We start from the raw sequence: 21,423 nt of genomic DNA, 5'->3' as shown, positions 1-21,423 counted from the left end.
AACCTCTCTTGATCGGCTTCTAATTTGCGAGGAGAGTGATTGAATTAGCGAACTGGAAAGATTCGTAGAAGGCGCTTTCTTCTGGGTGATTCAGAGGGGTTTGAATTTTGAACGTCTTTGGAAGTAAATAAATGAAGAACTTTGATGAGGCGTGACAGAGATCTGCCCTACCACCTAGGGCAAGGAATCCATCCTTGAGTCAGGAGGCGAAATCTAATATGAGTTGATCGACTATGAAATTAATATCGGAGAAGAGTCTTCCCCTAAAGACTGCCCCATTTATCTTGGTAAAATGTAATATGAGTTGACTTGAACTCATTAACGAGAATCAAAGAAGAAAGAAAGGTTGAAGCGCGTAGTGGATCACTGACAGAATCTTCTCATGAACCTAAAAAAGAATGAAAACCAAAGAAAAGAATGATCGAAAACCATATTAATTCATTAGGCAAGGAGAAAAGAAGGAAGAATCTTTGATGAACAAATAGCATAAGTAAAGAACTCCTCATATCGGTAGTTCTAGCTTTTTCAATCTTTCAGTGGATAGTCGGACTAAAAAATCTAGGAATGAATGACCTTCTTCATTGACCATTCTTTTCATTCATTCTCACATTCAGTTTTCAGGATAGGTGGTTATCAACTTGACCGAGTGCTCGAGGGATAGAATAAGACCGAGATCGGATCCTTCTGCTTTCCCGCTCGACAACAAAGGGAAGGGAATCGGAAGCATGCCAAACTCCATTATTCTATGAGAAAGAAAGAACTATTCCGCAGGGAGACAAGAAGTCGACCGCCTACTAATTAGGAAGAAGTGTCCCAGAGGTGTAGTACTCAGTCTCTCTTTCTCAATCTTTAGTCTCAGTTTCCGAAGCATAACTGAAATCGGTAGAAAGAACCCTCCCGCGAGAAGTTGGTATGCAGGGCGGTCTCCGTCAGAGTAGGTTCAAAGGCAATATATAAAGGCAAAAGATCGTACCCCCTTAGCGCTGGGGCCAAGTCGGGGAGTTCTCATTATTTCGACCGAACTAGCCCTTGAATCTTATTAGATCAATCATGGGAATACACAAATAAGGAGGTCACACGAGAGGTATGGTAAGGGTCGGGGGGTGGTGGTCCCTGAAAACAGCTACTCTTTCTCAAGCGTTGACGATAGCTATATCCATACCGCGGCTGCAAGGAAAGCAATCAATGAACAAGGGTCAAAAGGTAAGACTTCTTTGTGGAGGGAAATCCTACGGCTTTAAGCAATTAGTTGGGCCCTCTGGGATCCTCTTCAATGTCTGGACAGGCAGAAGATCTGAAAGATGATGAAAATCTTCTTTAACGTACCCAATGTCTGGACAAGAAGAAGAAGGTACTCGAACTAGCTCTAGAGAGAAGGTGGAAGAGCAGAGTGTGAACTCCTCTTTCCCCTTGACCGGTGCACGCTCATCTTCGCCAATAGTTAAAGCAGGTAAGTAAGGAAGAGTAGGAAGCTCTTTCCACCTCTTATTTAGCAGCTAACTCTAAAAAGTAAGGGTACTTTGAAAATTCTTTGAACCTTCTTTTAGTGCACCGAGAGGGTCAAAGAATATTGACAGTGGAGCCAATTATACGATAGGCTCCTCCAAGAAGAGAGGGAGCTCCACTCCGAGAAAGGGACTCCGAGAGATAGAAGTGGAGATTCTTATTGGGCTACCGCAGGAGCACGGCTACCATCCTAGCAGAAGGTGGGAGAATAAGTAGATTTCTCGGCTCCTTTTGATACGCTTTTTTTTCTTATGAACATAAGCTTGTGACCACTCGCTTCGTCAATATTCTTTGAACCTATTAGCTAAAAACAAAGGCTCCAGATGAGTTGTCTTTCTTCTTTCTCTCTTCCTCTCAAATTCTTTTAGCCTTCTTCATTGATCTCTTTCCTTATGGAAAATAGACTGATTTCTCTAATTCAATGTCTTTTAATTGCCCCAATGCAGCCTTGAATTTCCATTGGTGATTTAAATAATCAGGTAATAAGGAAGTACGATTAGCGGAAGGCCTAGAAGCGCAAGGCTATAGGAGCCCACTTCCCCTATCAGGCTTTTTGATAGACCGAAAGAAGTACATCTGTTGCAGCACGTAAACGAGGCAGACCCGAGCCCTTGAATGAGTCGGCTCATTAATGAATTACCTTTTCCCCTCGTCTTGAGCCTGAATTATCGGAGTAGATTCCCTAGTAGGATAGTCGTCCGAAGGCGCAATGAACAAAAAGAAGGACGCAGATGCGCAAAGAATATTATGAGAAGGCCTATCCATTAGAGAATTTGACTCTTTGGAGGCGGAATGAAATATGCGTGGAACTAATTTCATTTTGATCTTTATCTTTGAAAACCTTCTACGTCTTTTAGATATTATGATCTTTTGATGGAGTTGCGGATGAAGAAAGACTACTTGAAACTAGATAGGTTTCTTTATTTCAAAGTCTTCCTCTTTGCCTTGCTTCTCGTTCTCGATCTCTGATGAAAGGTATTCAACGAACTTGAGGTTATTCTAGCAATTTTTTGAAATAAGGAAAGAGGTTCGCGCCGGCATAGCGCTTCGCTTTCGCTTACTCATGCGAAGTGGAAGTCTGTCTAGTTCCCTTTCCAATGATCACTCTTATTCTATAATAACCGAAAAACTCCCTATTCTCAATCCCTAGCATATTTCATTCCGCTTTCTATCCTCTCTTATGGTGCCTTCTATCCTCTCTTATGGCACCTTCGCTTCGCAAATTCTTTGCTCCTTCCTCCTTGCGACTGAGGACGGGTCTAAAACCGGAACATCTCAAACTAAAAGAATCGACAGCTGAAAAAAGAAGATCGGCTCGTGAAAGAGCTCCTCCTGCCCCTTCTTATCTTTTATGGCGGTTCAGCACATGAATCTGCCTATACAACTATCTTTGTGATCATGGAGAACTTCCCCTGTCCTCTCGACCAGTTACTTCGTCTTTTAGTCCTTAAAAAGGGCCTTTCCCTATGACTACCGCGAATGCCTGATTTACCTCCTTCTTTTCATGGAATGGATGGACCGTTGAAGGAAGACTGGTCAAATAAGAGTTATTTCGAGTCACAAACATCTTAATTACAATCTCAGTCAATTCAGAAATTCAGCCTTTATTTAGTAGCCGCACATAAGCAAGAAATTCAGCAAGAAGAACGGAAAGACCATTTGCAATTCTAATTCTTTCGTGGGTCACTCCGCACTGAACTAGGTGTCTGTTCAATATTCTTTGAACCTGATTTTTCCTGAATTTAAAAAGGTCCAGATGATCTATATCAAGCTTAACTTGGCAGAATCTCTTCTTTCTACATAAATAATAGAATGACCTGGACGTGAAAGAAGGTAATTGATTAGGGTAGAGTCTCATCCCCCCATAATCAAGTAGCATCCACTAAAAAGGAGCGGAGCGGTTCCGAAATGAATATGGGGAAGAAATATATAAAGAATAGTCGCAATATTCTTTGCGCCTTCTACGCGGAGCGGATAAACAAGTCCTTCGGTCATCATATTTGAGAAAGAATTATCGAAGGAAAAAGGATGGATATAAATTAGTCCGAAGGAATATACGCAGATGCTCGAGCTAAAGGTTTTCTTCGATCGAGTGGATGGGGCGGAGATGCAGGACCGACCGGATTTCCCTGCTTTGCCCTCCCTAACAAAAATTCAGTTAGCGTGTAGTGGGTGATCGATGAAAAGTTCAGTCAGGAAAGGCCTTAATTAAGACGCTCTCTCGGATCCTATCTAAGGCAGATGAAGGAGAGTCTGCAGTCCGAGGTTGAAGTTGACACAAGCTTTTCTTCTTTCTTTGCTAAGATTCACTATTTTCTTATGATAAAAGATTCCCAACTCAAAAATTCCACTAAAATAGTGAGACCCTACCGCCCCGTGGGAGGGAGAGTCAGCAATTAGCCCATATTTCAAACTGAGATAGGAAGACGGACGAACCTTGGCGCTAGCTAAGACAGACGAGGCTAGAAGCAGCTCGTCGTAAGGAGGAGAGGCTATAAGTCCGTTGGGGAGAGGTTAATACTTTCTAATTAATAAGAAGTAAGACTACTCTCTCTCATTATCCGTTGTGGCAGTATTAGATCTTTCCCTAGATCAGTAGGTAGGACTGGGGCAATAGCTCGCCCAAAGAAAGAAATAAGGAGTTGTTGTGGTTCTGAAATCAGCAGGGGAATTCGTCAATATTCTTTGAACCTTGCCGTGGAAGAAGTAGTTCTTGCAAAAGTAGTCTGATGATAAAAGGTAATTATCAAATAGCCAGTTCTTTCGCGGGAGAGAGATCAATGAAGAAGGCTCAAAGAATGATCGGAGCATGAAATTCACATCGCTCTGGCACTGAAAGAGGGAGGAAGTGAGATAGTAATGAGATGTTTCCGAAGCTAGGGAATAAAGGGAATGAGATCTTGCGGAATAAGCTAGAAAAAGAGTCAGACTTCCTCTTCGTATGATCTCTTGAATGATCAGTAGTCGTTGTCTCACTGAAATCGGAAGTATAGTTGGTCTTGAGTATTCTCACTTTATAAGTTCATGGAATAAGAAAGCTAATATGGACCTGATGGATAGTCCCCTAAAGGCCACTTTTCAAATAAAGAAAGCACGGAGCGGGAAGAATGGATATTGTGCTCTCTTGCTTAGGAAGAAGTCAGAGTTGAAGAAGGAAGTCTGACTGAATGACTAATTCCATGACTCACTCTAACTCCAAGAGTCACACGAAAAGCAGAAGTTCGTATGATCGAGAGGTTGTTGCTATATGCATAGGGGAAGAAGTTCAGTCCAAGGTTCAAAGAATATTGAAAAGGATGAAATCATCAAAATTTATGTATAGGGCTTGGTTCGAAGGACTCTTTTAGTTCCATTAACCAGTCTCCTGAATCGATATTTCATCTTCTACGCGGTCCTACTATCCACTAGGGAATATGGCCTCTCTGAGGCCTGGGGCCTGGGCTTCCTTCCCTCTCCTTAATTCCATCTCCCTCTTCCCCGCAATTGAGACCTTTCCCGCTACGTGGGACTGATGTCTTTTAGGTTCCAACTTCAGGGGAATTCTCATTCTTTCGAGTCAAAGAGCTTCTGATTGAATGGGGGATAAAAAGTCAGAAAGATTTAGATAACATATAAGGAACAACTCTTGATTTGCTTCTTCTAAATGAGGTCCGGAGGACGAAATCAAAAGAAGAGCAATTAAACTACCACGGATCGGTCTTTTTCGTCCTACTACGCCTCCTACGGGGAGAAACTATCTCCTGAAAGCCTAGGGCCATTATCAGTAGTATCAAGATCTGTTGCGAAAGATCATTGGGTCTTAGGATCAGTTTTGAGAAAGCTCTTCTTCTCTTTCAGTCTGAAGGGAGAGATCAGACGAATCAAAGGAGGTTGCTGCTTGACCCTTGAGGATGAACAAAGAAAGTAGTGATACCGGTTGGCGAAGAAAGCTTCTGATCCTGTGATTGAGTAGGGAATGAGAAGACGGAATCTTTCTACTGAGTTTCTGAAGCAAGAATCAGAGGCTGTCTCACTATTCTGCTAAGATCCTGATTTTGTAACAAGTCTCAGTTGAGGACGAGGAAAGAGTAACTTCAAGATCCGAATCAGCCTTTTAGTAGCTCGCTCGAGAGCCTTTCTCTAATGTAATGGGATTGGGTATCGTCCCTTTGACTCTATATTTAGGAATGGTATCAGCCTCAACTCCTACGGAGCCTCCTAGTAGACTCTTCCTTAGGACTCCCTTCTTCATAGGAAAGTAGCCGATAGGGACATTAATTGGGTTCGGAGCCGTGTCTAACTTCATGAATCAGACCCATGCACTATATCCATGATATGGAGCGAACTAAGCCGCGGCCGGACAAGATCTATTCTTGAAGAGAAGTCGCTGAGGATTAGGAAAAGGACTAGGCCTTTGAACTTACTGATCTCAAGATGTCCCATTTATGAACTAGAAACTCACAATAGGACGGAAAGAGGATAAAGGCGAACCAGACGCACGAGGAAGTTGAATCAGTATGAAAAGACTGGATAAAAGGCAAGAGTCCTACGGAGCGGTAGTGGGAGCGTAAAAAGCAGGTTCCTTTCAGAAGTTCAGCTGCGAGAGAGTCGACTAAATTAAAGACGTTCGAACTTTCTGAGGAGAGAGGCGGGAAGAAGGCCTATTCTGTCCTCATTCGCGTCTTCTTTTCATTCTCAAAATGGTAATTCTCCGTGTTCAAAAGAAAAAGAAATGTGATCAGTTTTCTCAGTTTGGAACTCGACTCTTTTACGAGGTCTGAACAACTTGACTGTCGTAGAGGCGCTTTCCAACAAAAGATCAGAAGCCAGCCTTTCATATGAGATCCCCTTTCAGTCCAATCTTTCTGTTCGAACTTCTTCTTTCATTAGGCTTTCATAGCCAGGTCCTCTATCTTCATTCCCTCATTCTTATATAGAGTTAGACTCACTAGTCGGATCGATCATGATAGAGAACCATCGGCAGCTCGAGTCGGGGATATATTCTTCATTTCATTAGAATTAAAAGGAAAGCTATTACAAAGACATAAGAAGAAAAGAAAATCTCGCCTTTCATGAAAGGTGCTCATGACTTACCAAAGAACAGATCCAGTCTTTGTCTGGAAGTTATGCACATAACGAGCTCATACGATACATGAGTGCAGAGGCAAGTCAGAACCTACTTAAAGGAAGAAAGCCTATCCTTGCTTTCGTGAATAATAAGTTGATATGAAGAACTGCTCATGAAATAAGAAGATATCAGTCTAAGAATAAGTTGATCTCATAATCTATAAGTCGGCGAATAGGTTGAATGAGAAATGAATTCATAAGAAAAGCATAAATTCAAAGGACACAAGTTTGAATCTTTCCCGCTTTCTAGCTCGGTACTTCTTCCTTTAGCTCTGACACTCTTGATTTCCATGCCCACGGTATGGCTTTTCCGGCTTGCTTTTCCCATCCAGTTTCGGTTTAGCCTATATAACCCTTTCCTCTAGACTGCCAGGTCGATCTTTCCGGCCCCCTGAAAACAAGGCCAAGGGCCTAAGGCTCTGCTTTCTCGGGCGAGGGCTGCCTCTCCCTCTATTCACCACCCAGGAAAGTTTGGGAGAAAGAAAAAAAGCCTCAATCAAGCTCTGAACGTCTTTCATTCGTGGAGCCACGTCGGTCAAGTTTAGGTTCCAATCCTATAGCTCGGGCAGGGCAGCCAATTACGGACTAAATGATGGGATTACTACAATTGATGCCTTCTTGTCTTGGGCCCTGGGCTTCGCTAGCAGGAAGCCTGAAAGAGGGAGACCGAGGTTCATCAATCCATAATTCTAATCCCGAAATAATAGGCAAAGGATGTAGAAAACTAAACCAATAGTACCTCCGCGCAAACAAACTAGAAAGAACCATGAGTCGAATATCGGCTTCCTAGCAAACCTCAGCTCCAGTAGAGGAGTTGTCTTCCCAATCTGTCTAGTCAGTCTTCCTTCCTTCCAAAGAAGTCATCAGTCTTCCTGTACGGCCAGAAAAAGCTCTACGTTAGTGCCCTCCCCGTAGGGGGTACAAGTCAGTCAGTCAGTCTTCCTGTACGACCGGAAAACCTGTAGCTTGCGCTGTCCGGCTTAGTCTCCTCCTAAGAGGGGTTGGGGGAAAGCGTGAAGTAGTCAGTAGGACCTACCGCGCAGTGGGAAGGCCTTAATAGGGGAAAGGGGCTCGGGGGAAAGGGAGAATGACAGTCCTTGAATCGAGCCGCATAGCACCGATACTGATAAGTAATCGGATTAAGATCAGAATCTGAGGGAAAGGGGAGCCTAGGGCCGAGACCCTTAAATAAAAAGGGCCGATAGGCACACTGATCCGACTCGGAATTGAGCCTCTTTTCCTTATCATAAGGCCGAGAGCAATTAAGCAAGGAGAGGCCAACAGGCATTAAAAGAAAAGGCCGATTCGGCGCATGGTTTATAAGAAAAGTAGAAAGAAAGTCGTCCTAAAATCAAGCTTCAGATGAGTCAGAAATCAATATGAACCTGAAAGGTGCGAAGCAGATCGACTAAGAAGGAGAGGCTCGACTGAAAGGCGAGGCTCAATTAAATTAAGGACGTTCGGACCAAAGAATTTATGAAGGAGAGGCGGAAAGAATTTGCGAGGAGTTGAGAAGAATTTGAGTAAGAGGTGTGAAGCAGCTCGACTAAGAAGGAGTGGAGTGCAAAAAAGAAATTCCATACTCCAGAGGAGCAGTTCTTTATTTTCTTGTGGCAAAGCAATTATGAATAGATTGAATGAAGGAGTAGAAAAGGCACTCTACTCTCCTACAATAATGTGTTCTTTCGAAAACGAAAGTCGACAAGAGGCTCCGTAAGGAGTTGATGAAACCCATCAAGAAAGATCATGGAGTACAAAGGCCTCACTCCATCATCGGATCACGAACTACCACGGAAATACTAATACTAGGTTAATCTGGGATGTCGACCCCAACCGCTACGTGGGTCAAGCCTTTGTTCATTGATAACTGATTAGAATCGTACTTCCCCCGCCCGCTGCCTTTTTTTTTCTTCTTGATCTCTCTCTTTTGATAACCTTTCCTCTGAAACTCTTCCTTGTCACAGCTAACCCCCTCTTTCGAAAATGCCATTTTTCTTTGACATAGGCCAGATGGAACCGGCAGCCCTTTCACTCCCTTCGAGATAGCGCCATTACACTCCTTCCGAACCGCCTCAATGAACAAGGGCTCGACTGAAAGGAGAGAAGGAGTTGAGTTCCTTCATCTTCTCCATCAAGCCTGATCTTTCTCGTCTTCTCGAGAAAGTCGGATCCTTCCCTTCTGAACCTTGGAATTCGCCCAAGAAGTCCCACATCAAAAAAATAAGACTTGGTGCTTAGTTGAACCTAGAGACCCCCACGTAGCAGCGTACTGACTGACTGATGAAGTATATCATTCATACGACTTTCATCAATTCCAGTGACAGGTCAAAGACTAAGGGGAGACCAATAGGTTCAAGGACTGGATAGGTGTCCTACTTCAGAAAAAGACCCTTAAGAAAGGTTCATGCCATGTACCACAAAAACCTCTTTCTAAATAAGAGCAGAAAAGAGAAAAGCTTAGTGAGTTCCATGCTCAAACCTAGTAGGAGATGTGACCTCTAAAAACAAGGTGCGAAGGCTTTCTCTTCTTTCAGTCGAGACCTTGCACTCCTTTCCAGTCCTTTCGTTATAGCTAGGCTTTCTCTTTCAAGGCATTCCAACATAGAATATTGCAGCTTAGGCCTTGGCCTGTAGATCCCTAGATCCGATCGATCGAAGTTCTTAGCTAAAATGAACAATTTGCAAGGTTTTGACATAGGGAAGAAGCAAGAAAGAAAGTCAAATGCCTTGTTTTTCACTCAATTATCGTTAAATAGAAAATGAGAAAAAGTCACATTTAGAAGGAAAAAAGTAGAAAAATTAATTGCAATGAAAGAATCAAGCCTAGGACAGGGAAAAGAAATGAACATTGTTTTCTTATAGTTTGTGGTCCGGGCAAGAAAAGAAAGGTAGGGATCTTCTGGATTCCGCGTAGGAGAAAGAAGACAAAGAGTGAAGCTTATAGGGAAAAGAAATGAACATTGATAACTTATAGTTTCTGGTCCTCCGAAAGACAGGAGAAAGAAAGTCAAATGCCTTCTTTTTACTCAATTATCGTTATATAGAAAGATTCGAAAGTAACATTTAGCAAGAAAAACGAGAAAGGATCAGTCTTTGAGCCTTGTTCATTGATTCATTGCTTAAGACATGAATTTAGAGATTTCTAGTCCTAACGGACTCCTTTCCAGTCGCTTCTCTTTGTTCATTGATTCAGTCGAGTTATTTCATAACATCCGAACTAGCTTATCCTACTCCTCGAGAATTCTTCTCACCTTGTTCATCTCAAATTCTTTGAGCCTTTTCCTTTAAGTAGGTTCAGAGAAAGCCTAGGAAGAGTTTGATATTTCTTTCCCCGTCCGAAGGACTCTTGATGGAATATGAACTTCTTGGACTCTTTCTTCAATATTAAGTTTTCTTGGACTTTCCAAAGGCACACGAAAGTATGCCCTGGTCTGGTACTATGATGGAAAAGCTCTAAAGCACTCAACAAGATAGGTGAACTCTTTACAGTCTGTCTCTAAATCCTGCCCAAAAGACCAGGAATTAGCCAAGTGAGAAAGGATGAGAAGTTTAGTGATCCCAGCCTTGGAATGCTTAAAGGCATAACCTCTTCTATCCTAAGAGGCGCATAAGGAAGACACCCGTTGAGGGGAATTCACTTTCATCAGTGGCAGTTCGTGGCGTCCCCGTCTTGAAGTCACTTTTCTTCTTTTTAAGCTATTATTAGAAATATGTTCTATTCAGAACTGGATGAACTAGACAAGCAAGAAAGCGCCTTATTAAGGTACAATAGGGACACCCAAAAGAGGAATCACGGATCGCGAACGAGAAGGGAAAGGAAGGCCTCAATCACTGGTCGGGGGGAGGCCCGCTGCGAAGAGCCACTTGATCGGTCAGCCTCAAAGTGGAAATGAATGAAAAGGATACCTACGACAACTTACCTACAACAAGACGATTCTACAGACGATTCCGTCTTCTCGTCTGATTCTCGGAGAATCTAGTGGAATGGAAAGTTACCTACGGAAAGGAACCTATGGCAAGGCACGGAGCACATGAATTCAATATATACAGAAAGGAGCGGCAACTCATATTGCATTGAGCCTACTACAGGGTCGATCAGATCTCGAACTTGAGACCGTCTCGGTGAACTCATCTGAATTAATAGAAAGGGACCTTATTTAATATCTTGAAAAAGAAAGATAAAAAAAACTCAGAAAAGGGAATAAAGATAGTCAAGAGGTCTTAACGATGACGAAAGATTATCCAAAACAAATGTATCGGGTCTTAAGCCGCTTTCTTACCAAATAGGAATACTGTTCTCCTGCTGCGATCCAGCCGGAATAAGAAAATTTAGCCGCTCGATAGACGGTGTCCGAGGTCCCAGCAGTTGAGGCAGAGACAGAAAGTAGCTATCCTTTCAAGGTGCAAAACCCCTCCTTTATCGATTTGCACTCCCCCGTAGTAGGCTTAATTCATATTCGTTACCGAAGGTTCGTTTTACCTACTTAAAAGAATCGTACGAGGTTCAAAGAATATTGAGGACTAAAGGCTTTCTTCTTTGAGAGTAGCTCGACGTTTCGAAAGAGGGACATGAGCAGGTAGGCTGACTTTTGATTCTCAGTTGAACGTATTCATACCCTTTCTGAAAAGATGAAAGATTTTCTGAATAGGTATTTTTTTAGTAGGTTTAGAAGGAGGGATCCATGCAACTCTTCCAAGATCAGAGGGTTCACAGTCATCCCTCTCTCTTGTTCCAGAAATGTGAGAGAGATAAGGAAAAGCAGTCGATGTTCTTGTCCCAGTTGAAGGAGGAGAAGTATCAAGATCGGGAGAAGCTTTCAATAAGCCCTTATTTATTGAGGCGGTAATTCAAGATCTTTGGCTAGGCCTAGAATCGGAGGGAAGTCCCTTCCAGGTTCAACTGAGAATTACCTGTCAGCGTCCCGCAACTCTTATGAAAAGAATACCATAAGCATCAATGTAAACCCGATATTTTCTTGGTTTAATTTCTTTAAATGTGGAAAAAAAAAAGAAAAAAAAATGGAAATTAAGTGTAAATATAAATATATATATTTATATATTAAATAGTTTTATTAAATTAATTAAAGAAAAGAAAGAAAAGAAAGGACAAAAAGAAGAAAAGGAGAAGAAAATTTCATTTTCTCTTTTCTTCTTCTTCTTCTCTTCCCTTCACCGCCAAGTTTGAAGACATCCAAGTTCCCTTTATTTTTTTTTTCTTTTTCCTTCTTCAATTTTCAGAGAACTTCTAAGAGAGAGTTTGGAAGAAGAAGAGAAATTTTACTAGAATTTTTAGGTTGAAGAAGAGGGGGAGAACTCAAGCAAAGTGTATCAATGGCTGAATTTTAGTTCATTCTGCACATCACTGGTTTTTAATTCGGTTTGAACTCTTCAAAAGGAATTAAGAGATGAGATTTACATTTACTGAAAGTTAACTCATTTTTAAACAAACTTTATGAAGAACGTTGGAGCAAATTCGGATTTTCATTTGGTGCTTTTTGATGAAGAAAACAGGGCAGTTGGTTTTCACTCGAAATCAGGAGGTCTCTGGTTTTTCTTGTATTTCAGAGTGTATCGGTGAAGTTAGAATTTCTATTTGGTATGGTTGGAAAGCTTATTCAATTTAATACAACTTTTATGAAGAAATTGTAAACCAAAAACGACTAAAAATTGGTTAAATTGTAGGAACAAGTTAAAGAGGTCGTGTGCGCGCGATTCTGGAAGTGGTTCTGTTTTGAGGGTTATATGTGTTTATGCACGGGGAATCAGATTTATATGTCTTCAGATAAGTTTTAGAGGATCTCAAAAGGAAGAGTTTGATATAAAGAACACTCATTTTGGTTAAGTATTGAGAAAGTTATAGTTCTTTGAAGTTTATGTTAGAAATCTGGAAATTTTAGAGAATTGTTGAAATAGGATTTTATTTCTTAAGCTTTGTTTTCGTGAGCGTCATCTTTGGCGCGACATGTTATGTATATCTTTAGGAAACCAGAATGTTTAAGGTTTTAATACTCGGTTGGGTTGTTGGCAGGCCGAGAAGAATTAAACCGAGCTTATAGACCAAGGATCTAGCCCAAGACTGTGAGTGACAAAACCAACTTTGAAATATTTTCCATAACTGTTATTATGATTGAATGCGATAAATGTTTATTTACGAAGCCATGAAAGGTATTTGAATTTCATGACTATTTTCAAGTATACATTTGGAGACTAGATTTCTTAAAGAAATTTATGCTAGCACGTAGATATTAAATGTTTGGAAAGTATTTAAACCACAATATTTTAAGCAAAGCATGAATTAGTATGAAGTTTTGTTTTAAGAACTACAATTTTCCACGAAAGAGCTGAGTAAAGTTCGAGCTTTGTGTAAAATTTATAAGCAGACATGTTTTAATATTTTATGATGATTTATGAAATTTTCATTAACTACATGACTGAGATCTTGAGCCTGAGGCTAGAGATTACCGTGTGCACACTGGTTAGATTTCGTTGTTGACGTTGAGTGTACTCCGTAACAACGATGCTGTCGTGAGTGCTGGGCGGGCCCCACTACGACAAAGACGATGGGAGTGCTGGGCGGGCCCCACTACATCGTAGTGCTTGTAAACGTTGTTGTACTAGGTGTACCCTACACAACGTAGATTCGTCATGTTAGTTAAAATGCTTCGATATACTTGATATGCCTTGCTAGATTTCAATGATGAACATGCTGAGTATTTAAGGAAGCGATTCTTACTATTACACATTTACATTTACGACTTGTATAAACAGATTTATATATGTAAAGTTTTCACTAATTCATAGTTTTAAACTGAGTCACTCACTGAGCTCCATAGCTCACCCTTTCCAAAATGTTTTACCCATTTTCCAGGTAGAGATCGACTTTCCGGTGCCTGATAGACTGCCTTAGTCTGCGGAAGCTTCATTATCGATTGCCAGTACGTGTTTTTGAGTTGGGCATAAAGTCTGTTGTGTTGTGATGTGTTCACACCCTTGTATGTTATAGATACTCCACAGTTTGTATAAGCTTTAGGAGTTGTAGTTGTGTAAATTTTGTTGGTTATATTTTGATTAAGGTGTCTTTAGGTTTACTCGTGAAATCGGTAAATTTTAAGGTTCATTTCATGTATGTGTTTGACTAGCTGTGTTTAACTAGCCTAGGATCCGCTGTGTTTTGTGGCATGTACAATAGTTTATATACTAGATTGGCAAGTTCATCACATGAAAGTTTTAAGCAGAGTCGACAGATACATGTACAGAATAACGTTGTTCGTCGGCTTCACGCCATCTTTCGGTCTAAGGTAGCAGGTAGTCCGGGAGGGGGTGTGACAACTTGGTATCAGAGCAGTTTGCTCCATGGGAATTAAGGTAGAGCGGTTAGCTCTAAGAAGAAACTGGAAAGTAAATAATTGAAGGTCAAGTTAGCTTAAAGGGAACTAGTGGAGTATGGTCTAGGTAAGGGTAGAAGTGAGTCCAATTATTATTAATACGTGAGTAGACATTTAGTATCATGCATTTGAGTTTAAGTATTTAGAGTATGTCTAATGTGTTGACATATTATAGGAGTCATGCCACCACGTACTGGTAGACGACGCCGGCAGAATCAGGACGGGATGCAAGGTCCTACCCAAGGTCCATCTGTAGGGGAATCTAGTACCCTAGGAGTTCGAGGTGGTGCAGGAAACGAGCAGTTTGCGAGAACAACACAGGAAATAGGAAGGACAGATAGAGCAGAGCCTAGTGATCCAGAAAAAGGCATACGGAATTGAACAGCTGAAGAAGTTAGGGGCTACAGTGTTTGAAGGTTCCACAGATCCAGCTGATGCAGAGAACTGGTTGAATATGCTTGAAAAGTGTTTTGATGTGATGAATTGTCCTGAGGAGCGAAAGGTTAGATTGGCCACATTTTTGTTGCAAAAAGAGGCTGAAGGATGGTGGAAATCTATATTAGCAAGACGCAGTGATGCACGTGCTTTAGACTGGCAGACTTTTAGAGGCATATTCGAAGATAAGTATTATCCCAGCACATACTGCGAAGCCAATAGGGATGAATTTCTGGGGTTGAAACAAGGATCACTTTCAGTGGCTGAGTATGAGAGGAAGTATACCGAGCTTTCACGGTATGCTGACGTTATTATAGCTTCTGAGAGTGACAGGTGCCAAAGGTTTGAAAGAGGGTTGCGTTTTGAAATACGTACCCCAGTTACAGCCATTGCTAAGTGGACGAATTTCTCTCAGTTAGTGGAGACTGCCCTTCGTGTGGAGCAGAGTATAACAGAAGAGAAATCGGCAGTGGAGCTTAGTCGTGGGACTTCAACAGCTAGTGGATTTAGAGGCCGTGAGCAGCGGAGGTTCACGCCTGGGATAAATATTTCAAGCCGTCAAGATTTTAAGAATCGCTCTAGAGGCCAAGCATCGAGGAACGTGAGTTATGGTAGTGTTTTTCAGAGACAGAGCCAGAGAATACCTAGTCAACCCATTAGATCAACAGTAAGATCGCAACAAGGTCAGGAGTCCATTACTAGTACCGTCAGGCGAATACCATGCACGAGTTGTGGCAGGAACCATCGGGGTCAGTGTTTGGTAGGTGCCGGTGTATGTTACCAGTGCGGACAGCCAGGACATTTCAAGAAAGATTGTCCGCAATTGAACATGACAGTTCAGAGAGATCAGGGAGTTGGGTCCCAGACAGTTGAGCAATCGAGAGTTTCAGTGGTTCCAACAGAGGTCACCAGTGGTGCAAGGCAAAAGGGAGTTGTTGGAAGACCGAGGCAACAGGGAAAAGTCTATGCTATGACTTAACAAGAAGTAGAGGATGCACCAGACGTTATTACTGGTACGATTCTTATTTGTAATGTACCTGCAGATGTTTTATTTGATCCAGGTGCTACGCATTCCTTTGTTTCTAGTATATTTCTGACTAAGTTGAATAGGATGCTAGAGCCTTTATCTGAGGGGTTAGCTATATACACTCCAGTTGGTGACGTTTTACTTGTTAATGAGGTGTTACGTAATTGTGAAGTTTTAGTAGAAGGTATCAGTTTGCTAGTGGACTTGCTACCACTAGAGTTGCAGAGGTTAGATGTAATTTTGGGAATGGATTTCTTATTTGCTCATTATGCATCTATGGATTGCCATAGGAAGGAAGTGGTTTTCAGAAAACCAGGCTTTGCTGAAGTGGTTTTTAGAGGTATGAGGAAGGCCGTTTCTAGAAGTTTAATCTCAGTTTTGAAAGCTGAGAAATTACTGAGGAAGGGTTGCACAGCGTTTCTTGCACACATCATAGTAGTGCAGAGAGAAAAACTAAAGCCAGAAGATGTTCCTGTGGTGAAAGAGTTTCTTGATGTATTTCCAGATGATCTGTCAGGTTTGCCACCTGATAGAGAGATTGAGTTCACCATTGAATTATTACCAGGAACAGCACCTATTTCACAGGCCCGTATAGAATGGCTCCAAGCGAGCTAAAAGAATTGAAGATGCAGTTACAAGAACTAGTTGATAAGGGATACATCAGGCCTAGTGTTTCGCCGTGGGGAGCACCAGTGCTTTTTGTGAAAAAGAAAGATGGTACCCTCAGATTATGTATTGACTATAGACAGTTAAACAAGGTTACAATACGTAACAAGTATCCTTTACCACGCATCGATGACTTATTTGATCAACTAAGGGGAGCAACGTTGTTCTCTAAGATTGACTTAAGGTCAGGATACCACCAGTTGAAGGTTAGAGAATCAGATATTGCTAAAACAGCATTTAAAACGAGGTATGGGCATTATGAGTTTCGAGTTATGCCATTCGGTTTAACGAATGCGCCAGCGGTTTTCATGGATCTCATGAACAGGATCTTCCATCGGTATTTAGAACAGTTTGTGATTGTGTTCATTGATGATATATTAGTTTACTCAGTTGACAGAGAATCTCATGAGGAACATCTGAGGATTGTTCTACAGACTCTACGTGAAAAACAGTTATACGCTAAGTTCAGCAAATGTGAGTTCTGGTTGGAACAAGTAGTATTTTTGGGGCATGTAGTTTCAGCAAAAGGAGTTAGTGTCGATCCACAAAAAGTAGAAGCGGTTGTCAATTGCGAAAGACCAATTAGTGCAACAGAAGTACGTAGTTTCCTGGGTTTGGCAGGATACTATAGGCGTTTTATTGAGGATTTCTCTCGATTGGCATTGCCTTTGACCGCTTTGACAAGGAAGAATGTTAAGTTTGAGTGGTCAGATAAATGCGAGCAAAGTTTTCAGGAATTGAAGAAAAGACTAGTTACAGCACCTATTTTGGCACTTCCTGTAACAGGGAAGGACTATGTGATTTATTGTGATGCTTCAAGGCTAGGATTAGGTTGTGTGCTTATGCAAGATGGGAATGTAATAACTTATGCTTCAAGGCAGTTGAAGGAGCATGAGTGTAATTACCCTACCCATGATCTTGAGCTAGCCGCAGTTGTTTTAGCACTAAAAATCTGGAGACACTATTTGTTCGGGGAAAAGTGCCATATTTTCACAGATCATAAAAGTCTGAAGTATATTTTTGATCAAAAAGAGCTAAATCTGAGACAAAGGCGATGGCTAGAACTGATTAAAAATTATGATTGTACTATAGAGTATCATCCAGGTAAGGCCAACGTAGTAGCAGATGCATTAAGTAGGAAGTCAAGACTTCCGAAGAGTGCCTTGTGTGGTATTCGAGTAGCTTTGTTGAATGAGTTAAGAGGTTCCAAGGCAGTAGTAACTACAGAGGATTCAGGAAGTCTCTTAGCTCAATTTCAGGTTCGGTCTTCTCTAGTAACTGAGATTGTAAGAAGACAGTCAGAAGACAGTAATTTACAGAAGAAGTTTGAGAAATCCAAGAAAGGCTTAGAGGTGGAGTTTGAGCTGAGAACAGATGGAGCCATTGTTAAACAAGGAAGATTATGTGTTCCGAATATCAGTGAGCTTAAGAATGCTATTCTAGAAGAAGCTCACAGTTCAGCTTACGCTATGCATCCAGGTAGCACCAAGATGTACAGAACTTTAAAGAAGACTTATTGGTGGTCTGGAATGAAGCAAGAGATAGCTGAATATGTTGATAGATGTTTGATTTGTCAACAGGTTAAACCAGTAAGACAGAGGCCAGGAGGATTTCTTAATCCTTTGCCAGTGCCAGAGTGGAAATGGGAGCATATTACTATGGATTTTCTATTTGGATTACCTCGTACATCCAGTGGACATGATGGTATATGGGTAATAGTAGACAGACTCACCAAGACGACACGATTTATACCGATTAAAATGACATCTACGTTAGACCAGCTAGCGAGATTATATGTTGATAAGATTGTGAGTCAGTATGGAGTACCAGTGTCCATAGTTTCAGATAGGGATCCGAGGTTTACTTCTAAATTTTGGCCTAGTTTACAGAAAGCAATGGGAACATGGCTAAAGTTTAGTACATCATTTCATCCCCAAACACATGGTCAGTCCGAGAGGACCATCCAAACTTTAGAGGACATGTTGAGAGCATGTGTCCTACAACTTAAAGGAAGTTGGGATACCCACTTGCCACTTATGGAGTTTGCTTATAATAATAACTATCAGTCTAGTATCGGTATGGTACCATATGAAGCCTTATACGGGAGACCATGCAGAACTCCTGTGTGCTGGAATGAAGTGGGAGAGCGGAAGTTAGTAGGTCCTGAGTTGGTTCAGATTACGACAAACAATATTAAGTTGATGAGAGAAAATCTGAGGAAAGCCCAAGATCGACAGAAAAGTTATGCGGATAAGCGACGAAGAAACCTAGAATTCCAAGTTGGAGATCAAGTTTTCTTGAAATTATCTCCATGGCGAGGTGTTATTCGTTTCGGAAGAAAAGGTAAGTTAAGTCCTAGATATATTGGGCCATATCAGATAACGGAACGAGTGGGACCAGCAGCGTATAGACTTGAGTTGCCAATAGAACTTGCACGAATACATGATGTTTTCCATGTATCCATGTTAAGAAAATATATACCAGATCCATCGCATGTGTTGCAAGATCAACCTGTTGAATTAAAAGAAGATTTGAGTTATGTTGAAGAACCAGTTAAAATTCTCGACAGAAAGGAACAAGTTTTGAGAAACAAAACGATTCCACTCATAAAAGTTTTGTGGAGACATCATGGAGCGGAGGAGGCAACTTGGGAACCAGAATATCAGATGAAGAAGAGCTATCCGATACTTTTCAGTTAAGGACATTCTAAATTTCGAGGACGAAATTTTCTAAAGGGAAGGTAAGTTGTAAACCCGATATTTTCTTGGTTTAATTTCTTTAAATGTGGGAAAAAAAAAAGAAAAAAGAATGGAAATTAAGTGTAAATATAAATATATATATATTTATATATTAAATAGTTTTATTAAATTAATTAAAGAAAAGAAAGAAAAGAAAGGACAAAAAGAAGAAAAGGAGAAGAAAATTTCATTTTCTCTTTTCTTCTTCTTCTTCTCTTCCCTTCACCGCCAAGTTTGAAGACATCCAAGTTCCCTTTATTTATTTTTTTCTTTTTCCTTCTTCAATTTGCAGAGAACTTCAAAGAGAGAGTTTGGAAGAAGAAGAGAAATTTTACTAGAATTTTTAAGTTGAAGAAGAGGGGGAGAACTCAAGCAAAGTGTATCAATGGCTGAATTTTAGTTCATTCTGCACATCACTGGTTTTTAATTCGATTTGAACTCTTCAAAAGGAATTAAGAGGTGAGATTTACATTTACTGAAAGTTAACTCATTTTTAAACAAACTTTATGAAGAACGTTGGAGCAAATTCGGATTTTCATTTGGTGCTTTTTGATGAAGAAAACAGGGCAGTTGGTTTTCACTCGAAATCAGGAGGTCTCTGGTTTTTCTTGTATTTCAGAGTGTATCGGTGAAGTTAGAATTTCTATTTGGTATGGTTGGAAAGCTTATTCAATTTAATACAACTTTCATGAAGAAATTGTAAACCAAAAACGACTACAAATTGGTTAAATTGTAGGAACAAGTTAAAGAGGTCGTGTGCGCGCGATTCTGGAAGTGGTTCTGTTTTGAGGGTTATATGTGTTTATGCACGGGGAATCAGATTTATATGTCTTCAGGTAAGTTTTAGAGGATCTCAAAATGAAGAGTTTGATATAAAGAACACTCATTTTGGTTAAGTATTGAGAAAGTTATAGTTCTTTGAAGTTTATGTTAGAAATCTGGAAATTTTAGAGAATTGTTGAAATAGGATTTTATTTCTTAAGCTTTGTTTTCGTGAGCGTCATCTTTGGTGCGACATGTTATGTATATCTTTAGGAAACCAGAATGTTTAAGGTTTTAATACTCGGTTGGGTTGTTGGCAGGTCGAGAAGAATTAAACCGAGCTTATAGACCAAGGATCTAGCCCAAGACTGTGAGTGACAAAACCAACTTTGAAATATTTTCCATAACTGTTATTATGATTGAATGCGATAAATGTTTATTTACGAAGCCATGAAAGGTATTTGAATTTCATGACTATTTTCAAGTATACATTTGGAGACTAGACTTCTTAAAGAAATTTATGCTAGCACGTAGATATTAAATGTTTGGAAAGTATTTAAACCACAATATTTTAAGCAAAGCATGAATTAGTATGAAGTTTTGTTTTAAGAACTACAATTTTCCACGAAAGAGCTGAGTAAAGTTCGAGCTTTGTGTAAAATTTATAAGCAGGCATGTTTTAATATTTTATGATGATTTATGAAATTTTCATTAACTACATGACTGAGATCTTGAGCCTGAGGCTAGAGATTACCGTGTGCACACTGGTTAGATTTCGTTGTTGACGTTGAGTGTACTCCGTAACAACGATGCTGCCGTGAGTGCTGGGCGGGCCCCACTACGACAAAGATGATGGGAGTGCTGGGTGGGCCCCACTACATCGTAGTGCTTGTAAACGTTGTTGTACTAGGTGTACCCTACACAACGTAGATTCGTCATGTTAGTTAAAATGCTTCGATATACTTGATATGCCTTGCTAGATTTCAATGATGAACATGCTTAGTATTTAAGGAAGCTATTCTTACTATTACACATTTACATTTACGACTTGTATAAACAGATTTATATGTGTAAAGTTTTCACGTGCTCTTATCTTTAAATTCATAGTTTTAAACTGAGTCACTCACTGAGCTCCATAGCTCACCCTTTCCAAAATGTTTTACCCATTTTCCAGGTAGAGATCAACTTCCCGGTGCCTGATAGACTGCCTTAGTCTGCGGAAGCTTCATTATCGATTGCCAGTACGTGTTTTTGAGTTGGGCATAAAGTCTGTTGTGTTGTGATGTGTTCACACCCTTATATGTTATAGATACTCCACAGTTTGTATAAGCATTAGGAGTTGTAGTTGTGTAAATTTTGTTGGTTATATTTTGATTAAGGTATCTTTAGGTTTACTCATGAAATCGGTAAATTTTGAGGTACATTTCATGTATGTGTTTGACTAGCTGTGTTTAACTAGCCTAGGATCCGCTGTGTTTTGTGGCATGTACAATAGTTTATATACTAGATTGGCAAGTTCATCACATGAAAGTTTTAAGCAGAGTCGACAGATACAGGTACAGAATAACGTTGTTCGTCGGCTTCACGCCATCTTTCGGTCTAAGGTAGCAGGTAGTCCGGGAGGGTGTGTGACAATCAAGACCTAAGATGCTTCCTTATCGGTCGGGTCATTCTCATATTAAATTTTATAAGAATTTCATAGCGTGGGCCTTCCCTAATAGAAAACTTGCAATATTCTTTGCGCCTTCCTCTTCCCGAATGCTCGAGCCGGCCAAAACCATGCATTTTTAGTGCATTT

The 21,423-nt window shown here is 40.6% G+C and overlaps 2 protein-coding genes across 7 annotated transcripts in view; both read left to right on the top strand.

Annotated features, from left to right (window-relative positions):
• LOC127150339 (uncharacterized) overlaps positions 1-14,356 on the top strand; it is a 29,392-nt gene extending 15,036 nt beyond the window's left edge. The window contains exon 2 of the mRNA XM_051087982.1: positions 14,173-14,356. Within this exon, the coding sequence (XP_050943939.1) occupies positions 14,173-14,197 (25 nt within the window). The 3' untranslated portion in view covers positions 14,198-14,356. The remainder of the gene's footprint in view (positions 1-14,172) is intronic.
• Positions 1-20,887, top strand: part of LOC127150341 (uncharacterized) — a 37,819-nt gene extending 16,932 nt beyond the window's left edge. The window contains exons 1-4 of one of the 6 annotated variants that reach the window (XR_007822652.1): positions 19,329-19,513; positions 19,600-19,699; positions 19,946-19,995; positions 20,800-20,887. Coding sequence is in view for 1 of the 6 variants with exons in the window: in XM_051087986.1 (XP_050943943.1) it covers positions 19,416-19,513; positions 19,600-19,699; positions 20,800-20,838 (237 nt within the window). In the remaining 5 variants the exon portion in view is untranslated. The other 5 variants (XR_007822651.1, XR_007822649.1, XR_007822650.1 and 2 more) reach the window with 5 other exon arrangements.
• The last annotated feature ends 536 nt before the right edge of the window (positions 20,888-21,423 follow it).

This window comes from Cucumis melo, chromosome 7, assembly GCF_025177605.1.
Source record: "Cucumis melo cultivar AY chromosome 7, USDA_Cmelo_AY_1.0, whole genome shotgun sequence".
In the NCBI taxonomy this organism is placed as follows: Eukaryota; Viridiplantae; Streptophyta; class Magnoliopsida; order Cucurbitales; family Cucurbitaceae; genus Cucumis; species Cucumis melo.
This window is presented reverse-complemented; position numbering and strand designations above follow the sequence as displayed.